Genomic DNA, 23,629 nt, shown 5'->3' with positions numbered 1-23,629 from the left:
AACTTGAAGTACCAAAGTAACTAAAACTTAAACCATTAAAAATAAGAAAAATGGTTATTGAAATAAAATAAACATTAACTAGAATAAACAAAGATCTTTATTATTTTATTTTATTTTATTTTATTTTATTTTATTTTATTTTTAGCTATTTGCCAAGGAAACATTTCATATTTATGTTTAGTTTAACTTGAAGTACTAAAGTAACTAAAACCATAAAATAAAAAAAAGGTTACTGAAATAAAATAAACATGAACTAAAATAAACAAAAATCTTTATTTTTAATTTTTAATTTTATTTAATTTTATTTAATTTTATTTAATTTTATTTTTAGCTATTTGCCAGGGAAACATTTCTTAGTTTTGTTTATTTTAACTTAAAGTACTAAAACTAAAACCATAAAATAAAATAAACATTACCTAAAATAAACATTTTATTTTATTTTATTTTATTTTATTTCAGCTATCTGCCAAGGTAACATTTCTTATTTTTGTTTAGGTTAACTTGGAGTACTAAAACAACAAAAACCAAATGTACTAAAACTAATATGCATAACTTAATAGTAAGTGTGGACAGTATGGAAACAGTAAACAGTATGGACATATATTTAAAAAATAAAAATGACAAAAAATACTAATACTAAAACCAAATTTAAAGTGAAAACAAAGTATTATTATTTCATATATAAACAAAAAAATTAAATATTAAAATATTTCATATTAATATTGAAATATTTAAAATATAATGGTATATGAATGACATGAACATAACACTGGACTATGAAATTTATTTTGAGAATGACTGACTGTATATTATCTCCTACTGTTCATTTTTAGGATAGCTGACATTTACCTTAATAGGAGTGCTAAAAGACAACTTAAGCTGTTTAAAATGGCCAACAAAAAGTCTTTTTAAAAAGCTGAACATCAAACACACACAATTACTAAAACAAATACTATGAAATATTGACATTTTTCGCATCACTATATAAAAACACTATATTTGTGATTAATGTGAATCAGATTCCTGACTGACAGCATCCCAGTGTTCATTACTTGTCTTTCGCTGCGCCCTCTAGAGGTCAAAGATCGCGGTGTACGAAAAAATGTGGAGTTACATGAAGTCGGCCGAACCCACGGTCTTCACCAAGACGACGGCGGAGGGCGTGGCTCGCGTGCGCAAGTCCAAAGGGAAATACGCCTTCCTGCTGGAGTCCACCATGAACGAGTACACGGAGCAGCGCAAACCCTGCGACACCATGAAGGTCGGAGGGAATCTGGACTCCAAGGGCTACGGGGTGGCCACGCCCAAAGGATCGCAGCTAAGGTGGGTGGAGTATTATAACAACCGACCAATCACAGCGCTGTTATAGTATTCCACCCACCCTGCTGTGCTTCTCTCTATTTCTGTTCCTTCCTGCTGTCTTTCTCTTCTCTCTGTCTTTCTCTCAGTTTTCACACTCGGTACTCTCTGTGATGCACTGATATCTTTGTGGTTGCATATACAGTTGCTGTTTTTAGCTTTATTGGACATTTATGTTACATTGACATATGGGATAATGGGATAACATACTGTACATACATACATATATGTGACCCTGGACCACAAAACCAGTCATAAGTGTCCATTTTTTTATTGATTGAGATTTATATAATCTGAAATCTGAATAGATAATCTTTCATTGATGTATGGTTTGTTAAGATATGACAATATTTGGTTTGAGATACAACTATTTGAATATCTGGACTCTGAGGGTGCAAAAAAATCAAAATATTGAGAAAATCACCTTTAAAGTTGTCCAAATGAAGTTTTTAGCAATGCATATTACTAATCAAAAATTATGTTTTGATATATTTATGGTAGGAAATTTTAAAAAGTATCTTAATGGAACATGATCTTTACTTAATATCCTAATGATTTTTGACATAAAAGAAAAATTGATCATTTTGACCCATACAATGTATTTTTGGCTATTGTTACAAATATACCCGTGCTACTTAATACTGGTTTTGGGTTTTGTGGTCCAGGGTCACATATATATATATTTATTTATTTATTTTAACAGGCTTGTATCATGATAAATAAAATATAGGATTTTCCTTGACAGGCTACAGTATCATTGAGATACTATTATAGTTTTTATGTTAAATAAGCTTATATTTTTATGTTTTCAATTTTCATTTTAAAGTTATAGTAATTTAGTAATTTTATTTATTTATTTATTTGGATATATAAGTATTTATTTTTTGGGTTATATATATATATATATATATATATATATATATATATATTTTTTTTTTTTTTTTTAAGGGCTCGTATCATGATAAATAAAATATAGGATTTTCCTTGAGATGCTATTATAGTTTTTATATTAAATTAGTTTATTTTCAAATTTTATTTTAAAGTTTTTTTGTAATTTAGTAATTTTATTTTATTTATTTATTTAATTTACATATATATGTTTTGTTTTTTTGGTAATACACACACACACACACACATATATATATATTTTTTTTTTTATTTTTTTTTTTTTTTCCTCCCAAAAATGTTTTTACATAGTTTTTATTCATTTTGGTAACACTTTACAATAAGGATTTGTTAATATATTAACTATTAACACTAACAATTAACAATATTTTTACAGCATTTACTAACCTTGGTTACTGTTAGTTGATAAAAAAAGTTATTTTTCATGTTAGTTCATAGTACATTAACTAATGTTGATTTCTATAATGTATACTTAGCAAATGTTGAACTTAACATTAACTATAAATGCTGTACTAGTTTTCATCATGTTAACTAATATACTTAACTAATGTTAACAGATGAAACCTTAATGTAAAGAGTTAAATAAATTTTAATTTTAGTCATTTTAGTACATCCAGTTAGACTAAATTAAATTGTCCTGGCAACTTTCTGGATTTACAAAAATATAAGATTTTATATTGTATTTTAGTTAGTTTTTTTAGGTAACATTTTATAGTTTAATTGACTTTGTTTAATGAATATTATATGAATAAAAAACAACATAAATAATTAAACAATTTAAATGGATTTAAGCGAATAACGAAAGAACAGTCAAGGAACAAGTATACAATTTTTTCCTTGAAGTAATCAATTTGGACTACTTGCAAATAATATTTATTTTAAAATATGCACGCATTCACTTATTTTCTTATGCATATGTCAAAAACACTTATGTTATGAATTACATGCATCACATAAATTATTCAGCCTATATTTTCGATATAAAATAGCAAAATGTGAGACATTTGAGAAAAGCTGAGTAAACTCTTGCTTTACTAAATTACTGTCAGTTTACAAGATGTTTTATCTTCCAATTTAGTCTTTTTTAAAGTTATTAATTGTGACTCAGAATTAGAAAAAAAAAGTCTAAAAAAGTTTAAATTATGACTGTTGCTTTAAAGAAAATATTACTAACTTTATAAAATAATAAAAAACAATATGACATGATATGACCTCTACATTTACTCTTTTGCTCAAAAAGTGTTAAACTTCAATTTTATTGATGAAACTTTTGAAAGACAAAAGCTCCTGTATCCCACAAGATATCAGCGTTTGAGCTCACAGACAGTGCTGTGTGTGTCTGTGTGTTTAATTTTGTTCTTCCTCCACAGAAACGGCGCTCAGGTAAACGCGTGTCTCATGTTGCTCATTTCCTCTCTTCAAGCCTGTATCCTGTCTCACATCTTCATTCTCAAGTATTATTTCTCATCTCTTTCACTGTTCCTGCATAAACTATCAGCATGTTTTACACTACGCCATCCTCTTGATGTGAAAGTTTCTTAAAATTCCTAAAGACGACATGAAATTAATATTTACTAAACATCCTCCTATTTAATATTATGCATCAGTACACATTATTACATACACTAGCATTTGTGCATTTTTTATTGTCACCAAGGCTGCATTTATTCATTTAAAAATACAGAAAAAATTGGTAATATTCTGAAATATTTTTACAATCTAAAATAAGTGTTTTCTATTTGAATATATTTTAAAATGCAATTTATTCATGTGATCAACGCTGAATTTTCAGCATCATTACTCCAATGTCACATGATCCTTCACACTAGTCTTTTGGAAGTTAAATGTGTTGCAAATGTTAATTCATGTCGTCTTTAAATATACAGAATAATTATTAGAAATGTGCTGTTATGACATATGTGAGTTGAAATGACTATGAATGAGCGTTCTGATCTGAGGTCAGTTTTTGACCTGTGTGGAGATTCAGTTCTGCCTGAGCAGATTTTACTGCCGTCTGAGCGTGGATCATCCAAAGGTTAAAAGAGAAAACACTTGATCATTTTGATTCTGATGGTCTCCTTGTGCTGCCATCAGCCTGTTCAGCAAACTAATCTCAGCACCGTGAACTCTGATCCAGACCGTTTAACCTCTCCAGAACAGATATAAACATGCTGCTGTAGCGTTTACAGACTCTGACTTGCCATCTTACACTGAACGCAGAAAAAAGAGCCTGTCACCGTGTTATAAGGATATGCCTTGGTGAATCCTTTAAAGAAATAGTTCACCCAAAAATGATAATTTGATGAAAATGTACTCAAAATCAATCCTGCTGAGACCGACAGAAAATGAAAGACTGAAGTGTTGTAACAGAGATACTGTATGAAACACAGAGGAGAAGCTGAGTTTGATAACAGTGGAGGAGACAGAGAACAAAAGAATATCAAAGGAACAAAAGAGAAAGACACTAGGAAGCAGGAGAAAGATGTGACCAGCAGAATGGATTTGTGTGTGTGTGTGTGTGTGATGCATCTTGACAGGTGTGTAACCTTTGTGCTAATGTGTTGCTGACCTTCTTTGCTGAAAGGTTCATCCAAAAATAAAAAATTGCTATAAATGTGCTCACCCTAAGTCCATCCAAGAGGTAAATTAGTTTAATTCTTCATCAGATTTGGAGAAATGTTGCATTACATCACTTGCTCATCAATGGATGTGAATGGGTGCCGTCAGAATGAAAGCCCAAACAGCTGATAAAAACAACACAATAATCCACAAGAAATGTTATTATGAATTAAGGACTCATATTTTAGCCAGAAGCAATGGTTTGAAGGTAAAACGTCTTACTGATGGATTAGTTTTTTACAAACATGCAGCTTTTGGCTTCACAAGATGTTAATTGATGGACTGGAGTGGTGTGGATTACTTGTGAATTATTGTGATGTTTTTATTTATTGGACTTTCATTCTGACGGCACCCATTCACATCCATTGGTGAGCAAGTGATAGAATGCTAAATTTTTCCAAATCCATTCCCACAAATGAGACATTGGAAAGGTTTTAGATGAAATACGCTGCACAGGTTGAGTCTCCACACAGGGCTGAAAAACAAATGATGGATGTGAATCTTGCGTACGGCATAGTATATACTGCACACTGTCTGCTGTTTTTACACAGCATGTGAAGCATGCAGTATGTACAGTGCAAAACATTTTGTCTTCATGCAAAATAACAATTATTAACAAAAAACATCCTACATTATGTTGCACTAATGAAAGTCATTCATGAGCGCACTGCAAAAAATGATTTTCTTCCTCAGTACTATAAACAACCAAGAAGCAAAATGACTTAAAGGAACAGTCCACTTCCAAAACAAAGATTCACATATAATGTACTCACCCACTTGTCATCCAAGATGTTCATGTCTTTCTTTCTTCAGTCGTAAAGAAATTATGTTTTATGAGGAAAACATTTTAGCATTTTTGTCCATATAATCGACTGATATGATGCCCAAATGCAGTTGTAAATGATCCCAGCTGAGAAAGGAGGGTCTTATCTAGCGAAACGATCGGTTATTTTCATTAAAATAATACAATTTAAATACTTTTTAATCTCAAATGCTCATCTTGTCTTTCTCTCCCTGAACTCTGTGTATTCTGACTCAAGACAGTTAGGGTATGTCAAAAAACTCTGATCATATTTTCTCCCTTAACTTCAAAAATCATTTCAAAATCATCCTACATCGCTGCAGAAGTACCAGCACAGTCTTTGCAAAGTAAACATGCAAAAAAGATCAAACACCTTTAACAAAAAAGGTAAAACAGCGATATAGGACAATTTCGAAGTTGAGGGAGAACATGAGATGGGAGTTTTTCGACATACACTAACTGTCATGAACCGGAACAAAAACAGTCTTCTACAACCAAAAGTATAAAATTTGTATTATTTTAATGAAAACAACCGAACGTTTCGCTAGATAAGACCGTTCTTTCTCGGCTGGGATCGTTTACAACCACATTTGGGATCGTTTGAAGCCACATTTAAACTGAATTTTGGAAGTTCAAAATCGGGGCACCATATCCGTCCATTATATGGAGAAAAATGCAGAAATGTTTTCCTCAAAAAACTTAATTTCTTTACAGTTGAAAAAAGAAAGACACATCTTAGATGACAAGGGTGAGTACATTATCTGTCCGTTTTTGTTCTGGAAGTGGACTTCTCCTTTAAGAAACACTGCAAAAAAATGCTTTGCTTACTTTGATTTTTTGTCTTGTTTCCAGCCAAAATATCTAAAAATTCTTAAAGCAAGGATTTTCTAGACAAAGTCTTGTTTTCAGAAAAATAAGTCAAAATAAAGTGAGTTTTTGCTTAGAACAAGCAAAATAATCTGCCAATGGGGTATGCAAATAAATTATTTTTCAAGCAGAAAACAAGATTATTTTGCTTACGCCATTGGCAGATTATTTTGCTTCTTTTCAAATATAAACTTACTAAATTTTGACTTCTTTTTCTGAAAACAAGACAAAAAAAATCTATTAAGAAAAGCTTTTCTTTTTTTTTTTTTGCAGTATATTAAGTTTTCTGAAAAAAATATCAAAATTAGGTGAGTTTATGGTTAAAACAAGAAACAGTTATCTGTCAGTGGGGTAAAAAAAGTCAACTATTTAAAAAAAAAAAAACAAGACTATTTTCCTACCTCACTGACAGATCATTTTGTTATCTTGTTTTAACCAAAAAAACAACTTAATTTTAATATACTTTTTCAGAAAACAAGACTAGTCATTCTACTTCTGGAGTAAATGTATCTTGATTTAAAAATTTGTATATATTTAAAATTGAAAACAAGATAAAAAAATTACTAACTTAGAAAATATCTTTTGCAGTGCAGGTAGAAGTAGCTTATTAAAAGTCAGCATGAAATTATAATTGATGCTTTTTACTTTCTTAATACACAATCCAATCGATTTTATAAGCTTATCAGTTCTCTATGAATCAAATCAAGTCCCGCTGTACATTTTTTCTTGTTTCACAAATCATAAATATGTCACACTGTGGTAGTAAAATTGGTGACAATTGCCTTTTTCACTGTGCAGCATAAAGTGTCTCATGTCATCATCAGTATTTCTCATTTATTCATCAAATGTGACATGCCTGTGGAAACATGGAGGATTTTCTCTCGCATCTGTTTCTCTCTCTCATTTATTCCCTCTGATGTCAGTACGAGTCTCCAGGTTTCTGAAATCATCCTACTGAACATCTTAATTTGCTTCACTCTACATTACACTCAAAATATGTGTCAGTTTTGATATGCAGGCACACAAATAGCTGGCCGCTGTTTAATTTTCTTCAAAGAAAACAGCAGATAAATTGCATTGCAATGACACAATTGTAAGACAGCCCATGTACAAATGACATCTAATTTCAGTTTCACATTTTGCTGAACAATATTTTCAATTCCTATGGTACGTTCTGTATCGCCATGGCGATAATATTCCACGACATCCGACAAAATCAATCAAATATCACAGCCAATCAGAAGAGCGTATGGGCGGGGCTTTCTCCACCAGCTCACTGCACTCACAACGAAATAGATAAGTACTAATTCACTAAAAACATTTTAACATTATTAAAAATACATACTGAGTCACTGAAACAATCTTTGTCATAGAATACACTTATTTGTTCGCACAGTTCACAGTATTAATACGATGGGCGGGGCTTAGCGAAGGTCAATTCCACTTGCAAACAAAAAATCTGAGGTGAATTATCCATTGTTGTTTTAATTATGGTTGTAAAGGTAATGCAAAATTATATTCAAACTCACATTTAAGACTTCTAAGAATAAATAAAGCACATAAATCTTGCCTGAGATTATCACTGTCATAGTTTGTAGGTAGCAGAAATAGAAACCGTTTCTAAAATTCCGTCGCATCGCATCTGGGGCGGAGCTTGAAACAGAGGGCGGAGCTTCGCGACGGTCAAGTACAGCTGAAAAGGTCACACAAAATGATATTCGCACTCACATTAGAGACTTCTAAGATTAAATGAAGCACATAATCATTACCTAAAATTATTATTGTCATAGTTTTTAGTCACAACGTCGTTTAAATAAAAACCGTTTAATCTTCTCTAACTCGGCACACGTCGCGTCACATATGGGCGGATCTTAAAACGATGCGCGGGGCTTGGGGAAGGTCAATTCACTACTTATCCATTGTCGTTTATAGTATGGTTGTAAAGATCATGCAAAATGACATTCAAACACATTTAAGACTTCTAAGAATAAATAAAGCACATAACTCTTACCTGAGATTATCACTGTCATAGTTTTGTAGCAGAAATAGAAACCGTTTCTAAAATCCCATCGCGAAACGCGTCGCGTATGGGCGGAGCTTGAAACAATGGGCAGGGCTTAGTGAAGGTCAATTCTACTCAGAAACACAAAATCTGAGGTGAATTATCCATTGTAGTTTTTAGTATGGTTGTAGAAGTCACGCAAAATTATATTCACATTCACATTAGAGACTTAAGAGAAATAAAGCAGATAATCATTTCCTGAGATTATTATTGTCATAGTTTTTCAGTCACGACGTAGTGGAAATAGAAACCGTTTAATCCCCTGTAACTAGTCGCATGTCGCATCGCGTGTGGGCGGAGCTTAAACCGATGGGCGGGGCTTAGCAACGGTAAATTCTGCTTGCAAACAAAAAATCTGAGGTGAATTATCCATTGTTGTTTTAATTATGGTTTTAAAGGTAACGCAAAATTATATTCAAACTCACATTTAAGACTTCTAAGAATAAATAAAGCACATAAATCTTACCTGAGATTATCACTGTCATAGTTTGTAGGTAGCAGAAACAGAAACACTTTCTAAAATCCCGTCGTGTCGCGTCTGTCTGAGGCGGAGCTTGAAACAGTGGGCGGAGCTTTGGTGCTTACAAACACAAACAAAACAATCTGAGGTGAATTATCCATTGTCGTTTTTAGTATGGCTGTAAAGGTCACACAAAATGATATTCGTGCTCACATTAGAGACTTTTAAGATTAAATGAAGCACATAATCATTACCTAAAATTATTATTGTCATAGTTTTTAGTCATGACATCGTGTAAATAAAAACCGTCTCTGTAACTCGGCGCACGTCGCGTAGCATATGGGCGGAGCTTAAACTGATGGGCGGGGCTTGGCGAAGGTCAATTCTACTAGCAAACAAAAAAATCTGAGAATTATCCATTGTCGGTTATAGTATGGTTGTAAGGATCACGCAAAATGACATGCAAACACACATTTAATTTAAGACTTCTAAGAATAAATAAAGCACATAACTCTTACCTGAGATTATCACTGTCATAGTTTTGTAGCAGAAATAGAAACCGTTTCTAAAATCCCATCGCGAAACGCGTCGCGTATGGGCGGAGCATGAAACAATGGGCAGGGCTTAGTGAAGGTCAATTCTACTCAGAAACACAAAATCTGAGGTGAATTATCCATTGTAGTTTTTAGTATGGTTGTAGAAGTCACGCAAAATTATATTCACACTCACATTAGAGACTTAAGAGAAATAAAGCAGATAATTATTTCCTGAGATTATTATTGTCATAGTTTTTCAGTCACGACGTAGTGGAAATAGAAACCGTTTAATCCCCTGTAACTAGTCGCATGTCGCATCGCGTGTGGGCGGAGCTTAAACCGATGGGCGGGGCTTAGCAACGGTAAATTCTGCTTGCAAACAAAAAATCTGAGGTGAATTATCCATTGTTGTTTTAATTATGGTTTTAAAGGTAACGCAAAATTATATTCAAACTCACATTTAAGACTTCTAAGAATAAATAAAGCACATAAATCTTACCTGAGATTATCACTGTCATAGTTTGTAGGTAGCAGAAACAGAAACACTTTCTAAAATCCCGTCGTGTCGCGTCTGTCTGGGGCGGAGCTTGAAACAGTGGGCGGAGCTTCGCGATGGTGCTTACAAACACAAACAAAACAATCTGAGGTGAATTATCCATTGTCGTTTTTAGTATGGCTGTAAAGGTCACACAAAATGATATTCGTGCTCACATTAGAGACTTTTAAGATTAAATGAAGCACATAATCATTACCTAAAATTATTATTGTCATAGTTTTTAGTCATGACATCGTGTAAATAAAAACCGTCTCTGTAACTCGGCGCACGTCGCGTAGCATATGGGCGGAGCTTAAACTGATGGGCGGGGCTTGGCGAAGGTCAATTCTACTAGCAAACAAAAAAATCTGAGAATTATCCATTGTCGGTTATAGTATGGTTGTAAGGATCACGCAAAATGACATGCAAACACACATTTAATTTAAGACTTCTAAGAATAAATAAAGCACATAACTCTTACCTGAGATTATCACTGTCATAGTTTTGTAGCAGAAATACAAACTGTTTCTAAAATCCCATCGCAAAACGTGTCGCGTGTGGGCGGAGCTTGAAACAATGGGCGGAGCTCAGCGAAGGTCAATTCTACTCACAAACACAAAAACTGTGAAAAAAGGTGAATTATCTATTGTAGTTTTTAGTATGGCTGTAAAAGGTCATGCAATATGATATTCAAACTCACATTGGAGACTTTTAAAATTAAATAAATTTAAAATTAAATTAAAATCATCATTGTTGAACTTTGTAAGTTATTTTTCCAACCGCGACGTTGCAGAAATAGAAACGTCGTCGTGCGTGGGCGGAACTTTAAACAATGGGCGGAGCTTAGCGAAGGTCAGTTCTATTCACAAACACAAATTCTGAGGTGAATTATGCATTGTAGTTTTTAGTATGGTTGTAGAAGTCACGCTAAAGAATATGTTGGCACACACATTAGAAACTTTAAAGAATAAATAAAGCACATAATCATTACCTGAGATTAGCAAAAATAGAAACCGCTTCTAAAAATAAAAAAATAGAAACCGTTTCTAAAATCCCCACATTACATTGTGTTGTGCCTGGACGGAGCTTGAAAACAAGGGGCGGAGCTTAGCGACGGTCAATTCTGCCTACAGCACCAAAACAAACAGCAGATGAGTTGAGAGAAATGTTGTTAAATTGACATTTTATTCAACACTGGAAAATACTTCTAAACTAGTTTAATGCAATAGGTATTTTACTTAGTATATACTACTATTTTATCCAGTATATAGTGCTACACTGGTGTTTAAAAGATAGATGGAATAAAATGAGAGTGAAAGAGAGAGAGAAACCTCCCATAATAGTCGTCATTAACAGCAGCTGCCTTCCACGAGCCTCTCTTATGTTCTCTCTTGTTTTCTGTTTGTTTTGTGTCGTCTAACCCGGGCTGCGCGCGGCCCGCTCTCATGTGATGTTTATGGTTTGTTGAAGAAATGCCGTAAACCTGGCCGTGTTAAAGCTGAATGAGCAGGGGCTGTTGGACAAATTGAAAAATAAATGGTGGTACGACAAGGGCGAATGTGGCAGCGGGGGCGGGGACTCGAAGGTTAGCCACCAATGACACGCAGAGGAGTGGTAAAAAAAGACGACAATGTGATGCAACAGAGACATCTGCCCCGACACGGCGGCCCTCGCTGGCCAGTAACGAAAGACAAATGTGTTGAAGGAGAAACACACTGGAAATGGAAGCAATTACTGTCAAAACAGAAATATTTGCTAAAAGAGATGCGTTTTTCAGCAAATGTGTGCTGTAACTGCACAGAAATCAAATAAAAGAATATACAGCTGGGTCCTAAACTATTTGAAATTCATCCAGTAAAAATAAAAATGAAAAAAAAAATAAATAAATAAAATTATAATACCAAAATTTTGAATTAAACATTTTAATTGAACAACAAAAAAACGAAATTAAAAAAATAAAGATTAAAAAAATTATAGCACCAGAATTTTTATGTAAGAACTTAAATTGCGAAAGACTAAAAATTAACATTAATTTCAGAAAACAAAAATTAACATAATAAAATTATTTATAATTATTTTTATTTTATTCACATAATTATATAAACAAATTATAATTATTATATAACTATCTGAGACAAGTTAAATAAAAGTACGCTAAATTGGATTTTTTTTTTTAATAAAATAAGTAATTATAATTAATACATTTATAAATGTATAATTAATAAATAATTATCAATTTATTATTATTTAAAAATATAAATTCAAAATAACTGTTGAATAAAAAGCTGAACAAAAAATTAATTGAAAATTATTTCTGAAATAATTTTTATAATATAAAAAATATTTGATTTTGAAATTATTATGAAAAATTATTATAACATAATGAAAAATATTCTAAAAATAAATTATATTATTAATATTATAAAAATATAAAAATAAATGTAAAAAAATGTTATAAAATATTATAAGAATAAAATTATTAATAAAAAATATTATTATTCTGAAATTAACATTAATTTCAGAAAACTAGTTAAATCAAAATGATAAAACCAAAATAACTATTTGAGTCAAAAGTTGAATAAAAACTGGAATTGAAAAATGAACATTAATTAAAAAAAAGAAAAATAGTTATAATACAAATTATAATAACAGTAAAACAATTTCAATAAACAAATATTTATTTATAATAAATGTATAATTATTTATTATTTATATTTAAAAATATAAAATCAAAATAACCATTGAATTAAAAGTTAAACAAAACTGTAATTGAAAATTATTTCTGAAAATATAAAAAAAATATTTAACTTACTTAAAAATATTAAAATTATTAACATTAACTTCAGAAAACTAACTAAAAAGTATAAAATCAAAATAACTATTTGAGTCAAAAGTTAAATAAAAATCAGAACTGAAAAATAAACAGTAATTTAAAAAAGAACAATATTTATAACACAAATTATAATAACAGTAAAGTAATAAAGAAAATATTTTTTAAAGTATAAAATAAATATACATGTATAACATTTTTAGATATATACTTAGAAAACACAAGCTACTAAAAGCTATACAATAGTATCAAAATATCAAATATGTAAGCTATATAATTAAAATATTAAATATCAAAGCATTGTATAAAATAAATAATTATATTAATAAATGTATAATTATTTTTATAATAAATATTCATTTATAATACATTTATAATTAATAAATAATTATAAATGTATTATTTATATTTAAAAATATAAAATCAAAATAAACATTGAATTAAAAGTTAAACAAAAATGTAATTGAAAATTATTTCTGAAAAGAAAACAATAATTTCTGAAAACTAATTAAATATAAAGTATTAAATCAAAAGTACTATTTGAGTCAAAAGTAAAATAAAAACTGGTTTAACATTAATTTAAAAAATAAAAAATAAAACAATATTATAATATTAAAATAAAAAAATCAAAATATTAAAAGTTATACAAAAATGTAATTAAAAATTATTTCTTATAATGTCAAATTAACAATTTAATCAAAAGTTACATACAATTTCTAAAATAAAAATGCTGACAAATGAACATTAATCAATTGATCAAACTTTAAAATTAATTTAATTTTGTAGCTTTTGTTATTAAATCTTTTCTATGTGTTGTGTGTCTCGGTGTGCGCTCTGGGCTGTTTGTGACGAGCCAATAGTTCTGCATTAGCAGTAATTGTTTGTGTTTTGCTAATGAAATCGGGGCAGTATGTGTCTGGCATGTTGCCTGAAGCGATGGAGCGAGATCCCATCCATACGTCTGTGGCTCCACACACACCAACACAAACACACACGTACGAGCTCACACACGTGTACTCGATGGGACCTCGGCTTGATCGCTTCCTGTGCTACTGTGTGCCAAGATGTATTGTAATCTAATAACATAAAATAACATGGCCTATGATGTTATTTATGTTATTCTCTCTGAGAAGAACGCCGGTAAACCTGGCGGTGTTGAAACTGAGTGAAGCAGGAGTGCTAGACAAACTCAAAAATAAATGGTGGTACGATAAGGGCGAGTGCGGACCCAAGGACTCGGGAAGTAAGGTCAGTTTCCGGACGGAAAACCGCAAGCAAACCTGAAAACCGCAGCTCTGAAAAACACAAATACTATCATGAGATCAATGTGATGTGTTTTCAGAAAGGAAAAAAGATGACGCTTGTCTTAAAATGTCGCTGTCATCATCATAAAGATTTTTTTAGATTTTGACTTTTAAAAAAAAAGAACTTTTAAAATGAAACATTGTAACATCACAATACAGGAATGTTGCGCTATGATGTCATGGTTACAGTAAGATGCTTTTACGACATCATTATAGTTTTTTTTATATGCAGTATAATGTAAATGGAGTTAATATGGAGTGAATATTGCACTAGAAAGACTACAGTGGCAAAATATTCACTTATTCACTCAATTCACTTCAAGGGTAGTTGGTAGAAACACATTTTGGCTGTAGAACATTTCATACAGTTATTTCATGGCATCTTAGAGAAATCCAGATTGTTTTGTAAATATACAAATATTTTAAAATGTAATTTTAATTCAATATTTTCCCAATTTGATACGAGTTCATCATTTAAATAAAAATTTTTTTTTTTTTATTATATATAAGTTTAAAAATATATAACACTATATACTGAGCTATGAGGAATTATTTTGTAGTTATTAAATTAAATATTTAAAATAACTATTAATTATTAGCAAATTAATTAATATTTAAATAGTTAATGTATTTGAATCATTTGTATTAAATTTAAATATTTTAATGAAATATCTTCCCACTTTGATACATGAATTTATTTAAATCCATTTCAGACATTTTTATAGAAGTATAAAAATAAGACTATATATGCAAAATACAGTCATTTAATTAATCATAAAGATTTTTTTTAATGCGGATCCTGATCAACAAAAGGATATGAAAAATATTTTAAATAATTAATTATTATTTAAATTATAATGAAATACAAATGTTTTAAATGCATTAATAAGAATAAATTCTTGTTTCAAACTGGGGGAAAATACTTAAAGTAAATTATTAAATTATTATTTACATCATTAAATCATTTTTTAAATAATTAAAATAGTTAATTATTTACACATTATTATTTAAATAATAATTAAATAATTTAATTAAATATTTTCCCAGTTTGATTCATTTAATTTAAATGCAATTTATTATTTTTTTTTTCTAAAAGATAAATATGAGACTATATGTGTTTGATTATCATTACAATTTAATTTAATTTCAATTTAATTTAATTTTATAATAACTTTCAGTAGATATAAGTAGATATGAGAAATATCTTAAATAATTCATTATTATTTAAATTGTAATTAAATAGAAAATGTTACAAATGCATTTAAATGAATAAAATAATGTACCAAACTGGGAAAATGCTTAAAGTAATTGATTTAATTATTTGAATAATCATTGTTTAAATAATAAAAAGATTATTATTTAAATAATAAAAATGTTTTAAAATGTATTTAAATTAATAACACAATGTAACAAACTGTGAAAAATGCTTAAAGTTATTTAATTGATTATTATTTAAATAATAATTGTTAAAATAATAAAAAGATGATTAATTAATAAAAATGTTTTAAAATACATGTAAATTAATAAAATAATGTATCTACCTGGGAAAATGCTTAAATTATTTAGTTATTATTTGAATAATCATTGTTTAAATAATAAAAGGATTATTATTTAATTAAAAAAATGTTTTAAAATGTATTTAAATTAATAACAATGTAACAAACTGAAAAATGCTTAAAGTAAATTATTTAATTATTATATAAATTGTTGTTTAAATAATAATTGTTAAAATAATAAAAGTATTATTTAATTTATAAAAATGTTGTAAAATTTAAATTAATAAAATAATGTATCAAACTCTGAAAAAATGCTTAAAGTAAATTATTCAATTACTATGTAAATAATCATTGTGTAAATAATAATTGTTAAAATAATAAAAGTATTATTATTTAATTAATTTAAATTAATAAAATAATGTATCAAACTCTGAAAAATGCTTAAAGTAAATTATTTAATTCCTATTTAATTAATCATTGTTTAAATACGAAAAAGTATTATTTAATGAATCATTCTATTATTTAAATAATAAATTAAATTATATATTTTATATAATAAAATAAATTAAATATTTTCCCAGTTCGACACATACATTTAAAATATATATATATATATATACAAATAAACATAAGACTATAACATTTAATTATTATTTATTATTTTAACTATTTTTTTAGATAATTAATTTGCTGCAAATATTTTTCCCAGTTTAATACATGAATTAACATTTTTACAGAAATATAAAATGATGTGTTATACAAAATACAGTCATTCAGTAAGTTACAAGGTACCAGAAATCACTTAGCAAACTAAGTTAAACCACCAAAAGCTATTATAATTGAATTGAAATCAAAGCTCTTCATGTTTGAAATCTAAATGACAGTGGATTTCATTCTGCCTGTAATAGAATCACATTAAATCAATGGCACCAGTAACTCAAGCTGACTGTATCACATTATGAAGTGTAATTGATTATGTGTGTCATGTGTAAATGTGTCTGAGTGTCGCCACTTCCCGCCTCTCTAACGCGCTCTTTTCTCCCTCCCTCCTGCACCCACGTCCCCCTCGCTTTCCAGGACAAGAGTTCGCAGGCGCTGAGCCTGAGCAACGTGGCGGGAGTTTTCTACATCCTGGTGGGCGGCCTGGGTCTGGCCATGCTGGTGGCCCTGGTCGAGTTTTGCTATAAGTCCCGCGCCGAGGCCAAGAAACTGAAGGTGGAATCGGCCGAACTGAATTTTAGCCCCGCTCCCAGCCCGACGCACAGCGTGCAGAACTTAGCCACTTATAGAGAGGGATACAACGTGTACGGCTCTGACGCAGTAAAGATATAGGGGTAGGACAGAAAGCCTGCTTGCGGTCGATCGCAGGGGTTCGGCCTGAGCCTCGTCTGTCATATATAGCTGCAGCAGACGTCCGCTAATGTTGTGACAGCTTCCCATCCCTCCGTTTACTTACGTTCCTTCTTGGTTTGTTCACTTCTGAAAAGAGACCCCTTCATTTCTGTCGCCTGTCGTTCTTTTCTGTTTTCTCGTATGGCATTTGCCTTGACTAGAACATGTTGGGATTGCATTGGTTTGGTCTTCCTGGCTGCAGTCGCTGGTGTTTTTTGCACTGTTGGCTTTCTGTTTCAGACACCTGCATTAAAACAAACGGCACAAGATCACACACACACATGGACAAAGCTGCCATATTGCATTAGGACATCAAATTAGTAGCAAAACAAACATCTTAGTATGCAACCTTCAAACACTTTATAAAGGAATGCTGCTTATATACTTGTTATTTAGAAATGGTAGCTCTGCTATAGACCGGCGCTTCTCAACTGGTGGGTTTTTACGGACAAAAGCTTTATGCAAATAACTGCAGAATAAATCAGTTCGCTTTATAAAAGCGTCAAATGAAACTTTATGGATTTTTTGGCACAAATTTGCAAGTTTTTGGGTTGTAAGTACTCAGGCTGTTGTTTATGCAACAGATACACTGTTTAACCCTTGTATTACATTAAAAATAATAAATATAATTGAACAAAAATCACCAAAAATATGGTAAATCTTTAGTAAATCATCAGGTAAAAAATAGTAAATCTTTATTAGTAATAAATTAACATATTACAAACAGACAAATAAACATGGAAAAATATATATTTTTAAAATTGTACCCATTTTTTTTCCACAAACTGTACGTTTTATAAACCGAAGTGTGCATAAGCACTTCATCTGTGAATGAAAGCACTGTGTTTGCAACACTAAAATCATGGGTTCAGTTCTTAGCGAAAACTAACATGCCTGAACTTATAAAAATATGTATGCCATGATGCAGTAGATAAAATAAAAAATAAATCATATTTTTATTAATATGTCAGTTTTTTGTTTTATATTATTTAATTTTTGTTAAAGTTTTAGTCATTTTGTTGTATTTTATATAGTCTATATAGTTTATATTATTTTTTTATTTCATTAATTTTTAATTTAACAAAGTGACATTAAAATAACAAATGTTGTCTTGGCAACTATCTGAAATAAATTATTACATAATTCTTAATCTGTCTATCTATCATCTATCTATCTATTTAAATAGTAAATCTTTAACATTAATAAGTATTAATATATATATATATATATATATATATATATATATATATATATATTAAACTGATCCTAAAAAAAACAAACACACAAAAAAAAAAAAAACATAAACTGTACATTTTATAAACAGTACCATTCATTTTTTTCTTCATTTTTCGAAGTGTGGAAAAGCACTTAATCTGTGAAAGCATTGCATTAACAACACTAAAATTATGGGTTTAGTTCTTAGCAATAATTAACATGCCTGAACTGTATGTCATCATGCAGTTGGTAAAATAAAAAATTGTAAAAAAATTAATCATATTTTTAATAATATGTTGAATCAGTTTTTTATTTTTATATTATTTTATTTAAAATTTTGTTAAAGTTTTAGTCTTTTTTTTAATATAGTATAGTTTTTAATCTCTCTCTCTCTCTCTCTCTCTATAGTTTATATCATTTTTAATTTAATAAAATTTTCAATTTAATTTAAATAACAAATGTTGTCTTGGCAACTATCTGAAATAAATTAATATTATAATTCTTAATCTATCTATCTATCTATCTATCTATGTATATAAATAGTAAATCTTAAACATTAATAAGTTAACACATTACAAACAGAAAAATAAACATGGAAAAATATATATTTTTAAAACTGTGCCCAATTTTTAAAGACGTTTTTTTTTTTTTAAAAAAATCATATTTTTTTTTAATATGTTGAGTCATGTATATATATATATATATACATATATATATATATATACATATATATATATTTTTTTTTTTTTAAGTTGTAGTCATTTTGTTGTGTTTTTTTGTCGTTTTTAGTAGTTTTTTTTTAAATACAGTATAGTTTTATAAAAGTTTAGTTTTATAGTATAGTAATATAAAAAATATATAGTCTATATAGTTCTTAATTTCATAATTTTCTTATTTAGATGTTATTTTAGTTAAACAAGTGATATTAGTACATTAAAATAACAAATGTTGTCTTGGCAACTATCTGAAATAAATTAATATTATATTTCTAAATACACCACCAGTTAAAATTTTTTGAAAAGTAAGATTTTTAATGTTCTGCTCACCAAGCCTGCATTTATTTGATCCAAAGTACAGCATAAACAGTAAAATTCCAAAAATATTTTTGCTATTTAAAATAACTGTTTTCTATTTGAATATATTTTAAAATGTAATTTATTCCTGTGATTTAAAATCTGAATTTTTAGCATCATTACTCCAGTCACATGATCCTTCAGAAATCATTCTAATATGCTGATTTGCTGCTCAAAAAACATTTATTATTATTATTATGTTATGTTATTATTATTATTATTATTATTATGTTGAAAATAGCGGAGTAGAATTTTTTCAAGTTTTTTTGATGAATAGAAAGTATAGAAGAAAATCTTTTATAACATTATTAATGTCTTTAGCATCACTCTTGATCAATTTAAAGCATCCTTGCTAAATAAAAGTATTAATTTCTATAATTTCTTTCCCCTCCAAAAAAATTGTAATGATAAAAATGAACAGCAAATCAGCATATTAGAATGATTTCTGAAGGATCATGTGACACTGAAGACTGAAGTAATGATGCTGAAAATTCAGCTTTGATCACAGAAATAAATTGCATTTTAAAATATATTCAGATAGAAAGCAGTTTTTTCAAATAGTAAAAATATTTCACAATTTTACTGTTTTTTCTGTACTTTGGATCAAATAAATACAGGCTTGGTGAGCAGAAGAGACTTCTTTAAAAACATTAAAAATCTTACAGTTTGAAAACTTTTGACTGGAAGTGTATATTAAAGTAAGAAAAATGTTACTCAGCATTTCCGACAACTCAAAAACCAACGTGCAACGTAATACAAGGGGTTAAAAATAATAAACATCTCTGTTACAAAGCAAAACCAGTTGAGATCCGGCGCTAGAGACAGCAGCTACACGCAGTGCGTTATTTGGTACGAGTAGGGCATTATAGATCAAACGTCTGTTGGTTTAATGATGTTTGGTTGCGTTTCACTTTCTTTTGTTGTTAGCGACATCAACAAACCAATCTATAATGCTGTACTGATACCGAATAATAATACCCGACTGACCTCCAAAGCCCTGCTTCCGAAACATTAGCAGTATGAACATATAAAGTGTTGACTGTTACGGGACACGCTCCAACTAAAAGCCTAGGTTTAGCGGGAACATGAGCGAAGGGCTGCATGCGTGCGTTAGAAATGCAGATGTCTAGCCATGTTGTACATTTTGAGATGTTTTCTGTATTTGTGTGTGGCGGCCTTGAGCTTTTCTCCGTTCTGTCGATGTGAATGTGTCGCGTGGTTCCGTTGTGATGTCACTGTGTCATTTGCATATATTGTTTCCCTCCCCCAGAGAGTTCCACCCATTCTGACTCCGCCTCTCGTCCCGCCCCCTTCTCTAGCTCACCTTCTCGGAAGCCATGAGAAACAAGGCCCGCTTGTCAATCACGGGCAGCCTGGGGGAAAATGGGCGTGTCCTGACGCCAGACTGCCCTAAGGCCGTGCACTCTGGCCCCTCCTTCCGACATGGCCCCGCCCTCGCCGTGGTGTCCTCCGACCTCCCATAGAAACCAAAAACTCACCTTGTGCCTTAAACCATCTTACCCCTCTACCGAAGTTCAGATTTCACGCAAACCACGAGGAGAAGCCTGCCGTCGCCGGCTCGAACGCAACTAACCTGAAAACAGCCCTCGGAAAAGACGTCAACAATTGTAAACGAGCCGGGACGGCGCGGATACGAACGCATGGCGAGCATCAAGGATCCATGATGCCTTATCCTTAACTTTTGGGGACGAACATCATCGCGTACAAGACGACCAGTAAACTGTAAATGTAAAGACGTTAGCCGCGCTTCCCCGTTTAGCCGTCCGACATCAGCGAACCTGCATTAGACGTATTAAATCACAGCGTATTTACGACATGGTCCACGATCACTAGCTACTAAACCGTATGTAGATATTCTCTCAGGAGCCACGAAGGGGGGACGAACGAAACCTGCTTTTATCATCTCGACGAGGATTTCTTCAAGACGCCGCCGGGAGCCGCTTGCTTTTTGGACTGAAGTGTAAATAGACCAGTAGTAAAAGCTGAACACGATTCTTTTATAAAGCATCTTAGATAATAATTCATTGCAATAATGACTATAGGGAGACCTGACTTGTAATTAAGAGATCTTTTATAAACACACAGTATTATATATACAGAAATGAATCTATATAATAGAGGGACATCTGAACTAAACACAGCACCGTTGCGTGTGAGACCATGGCATCTGTTCTGTTAACAGTTGTTTTGATAACCGATGTAACGCAGTGTGTATGTGTACGTGTCTTTGTCCTTAATGAATGTCCACGCATTTCACATTTCGCACAAACACACGAGCGTAGGATGGGAACGCCGCACCGCATCGCACACCGGGGTCGCACCGACTCCCGATTCTCACCTTTGGTGTTTGGTTTTGTTTTCGCGTTCTTTTGTGTTTCTCTTTGTATCCACCGATTCAAATAAAACTGGAACATTTATACAATAAATTATTTTTTTTTCCCTTTTCATTCATTAAAAGAGATAGCGTGAATGAAATATGACCTTGGTTTACAGTCTGATGCCAAACTAGCTCTTTAAAGGGACAGCTCATCCAAAAGTGAGTAAATTGTTGACAATACTGAAACAAATCACTCATACTTTTTAAAGGAGAAGTCCACTTCCAGAACAACAATTCACAAATAATTGACTCACCCTCTCGTCATCCAAGATGTTCATGTCTTTCTGTCTTCAGTCGTAAAGAAATTATGTTTTTTGAGGAAAGCATTTCAGGATTTTTCTCCATATAATGGACTTGATTGGTGCCCCGATTTTGAACTTCCAAAATGTAGCTGAGGAAGAAGGGTCTTATCTAGCGAAACGATCAGTCATTTTTTTTGGAAAATAAAAATTTGTTTACTTTTTAAGCACAAAAGCTTGTGTAGCACAGGCTCTGGGATGCATGTCCACGATGCTACGAATTAGTGATGGGTCGTTCTTGAACGATTCATTAATTTTGAACGAACCTTTAATGTGACTCGGGAAGAACAAGTCGTCTCGGGGAGTGATTTGTTCAGTCGCGCATGCGCAACATCCTATTAGGTTCTGGAATTAGTTCACCTGTTTTGGGTTTTTCAAATCGTTCGTTCACCTTATGGGGCTGTCACGTGATGAACGAAGGACTCGAACCTGAAAACTTGTCAGATAAGAGGTGAGGTGAGTTAATCATAGACTAAAGACCCCGATAAACAATGAATGAATCTTTTCTGTTTCTTATAGCATTATAGTTTTGTTTTGTTTGTAGTGTGATCAACGTTTGTGTAAGCAGTAGATGTGTTAGGGAGGTAACACGTAACATTTTAATTATATTTTGCTAAAATGAACGAAATGACTCGAAAAAAGATTTGTTCATTTTGCTGAACGAGACTCAAAGGTCCGAGTCTGTAAAATGATCCGAACTTCCCATCACTACTACGAATCACGTCTAAGTTCATCGTCTGTGTACTCCGGCTCAAAAAGGTAGAGTATGGTGAAAAAACTCCATCTTATTTTTCTCCTACAACTTCAGAATCGTCCGACATCGTTGTAGCTTTTTGTTTGTAAACAGCGTTTGACTTACTCGCACTTTATTAGTCTATGCGCGTTCGCTTTGTAAACACTGGGTCCTTAGTTCCGCCTATGTTCTGAGTGACCTTTCGACGTGATTCAATAGTACGTGAACGCACATCCCAGAGCCTGTGATACACAAGCTTTTGTGCTTAAAAAGTATACACATTTTTATTTTCTGAAAAAAATGGCCGATCGTTTCTCTAGATAACACCCTTCTTCCTCAGCTGGGATCGTTTAGAGCCTTTGAAGCTGCATTTAAACTACATTTTGGAAGTTCAAAATCAGGGCACCAATCAAGTCCATTATATGGAGAATTGTTTTCCTCAAAAACCATAATTTCTTCACGACTGAAGACAGAAAGACTTGAACATTTTGGATGACAAGGGGGTGAGTAAATTATTTGTGAATTGTTGTTCTGGAAGTGGACTTCTCCTTTAATATGTTAAATTTAGTAATGCACTGAAATTTTGCTGGGAAAAACCAATGAATTCAATGAATTCAATAATCACTGGCTGAAATTATTGAATGAAACACTTGGTGTTTCTCTGGTGCTTGTCAGTGTCTATTAATGTCTATACATGTCCAAAATGATGACCAAAAATGATGCAAGAGTTGCAATACATAAAG

General features: G+C 31.1%; 1 protein-coding gene across 4 annotated transcripts in view; it reads left to right on the top strand.

Moving 5' to 3' along the window:
• Positions 1–21,922, top strand: part of gria4a (glutamate receptor, ionotropic, AMPA 4a) — a 113,821-nt gene extending 91,899 nt beyond the window's left edge. For 2 of the 4 annotated variants that reach the window (XM_051130142.1, XM_051130140.1), the window contains 4 exons: positions 1,076–1,323; positions 11,617–11,731; positions 16,854–16,991; positions 20,776–21,922. In XM_051130142.1, coding sequence (XP_050986099.1) covers positions 1,076–1,323; positions 11,617–11,731; positions 16,854–16,991; positions 20,776–20,940 — 666 coding nt within the window. In that variant the 3' untranslated portion in view covers positions 20,941–21,922. Of the gene's footprint in view, positions 1–1,075; positions 1,324–11,616; positions 11,732–14,109; positions 14,225–16,853; positions 17,111–20,775 lie in introns of all 4 variants that reach the window. The other 2 variants (XM_051130141.1, XM_051130143.1) reach the window with 2 other exon arrangements.
• The last annotated feature ends 1,707 nt before the right edge of the window (positions 21,923–23,629 follow it).

This window comes from Labeo rohita, chromosome 15 (assembly GCF_022985175.1).
Source record: "Labeo rohita strain BAU-BD-2019 chromosome 15, IGBB_LRoh.1.0, whole genome shotgun sequence".
In the NCBI taxonomy this organism is placed as follows: domain Eukaryota; kingdom Metazoa; phylum Chordata; class Actinopteri; order Cypriniformes; family Cyprinidae; genus Labeo; species Labeo rohita.
This window is presented reverse-complemented; position numbering and strand designations above follow the sequence as displayed.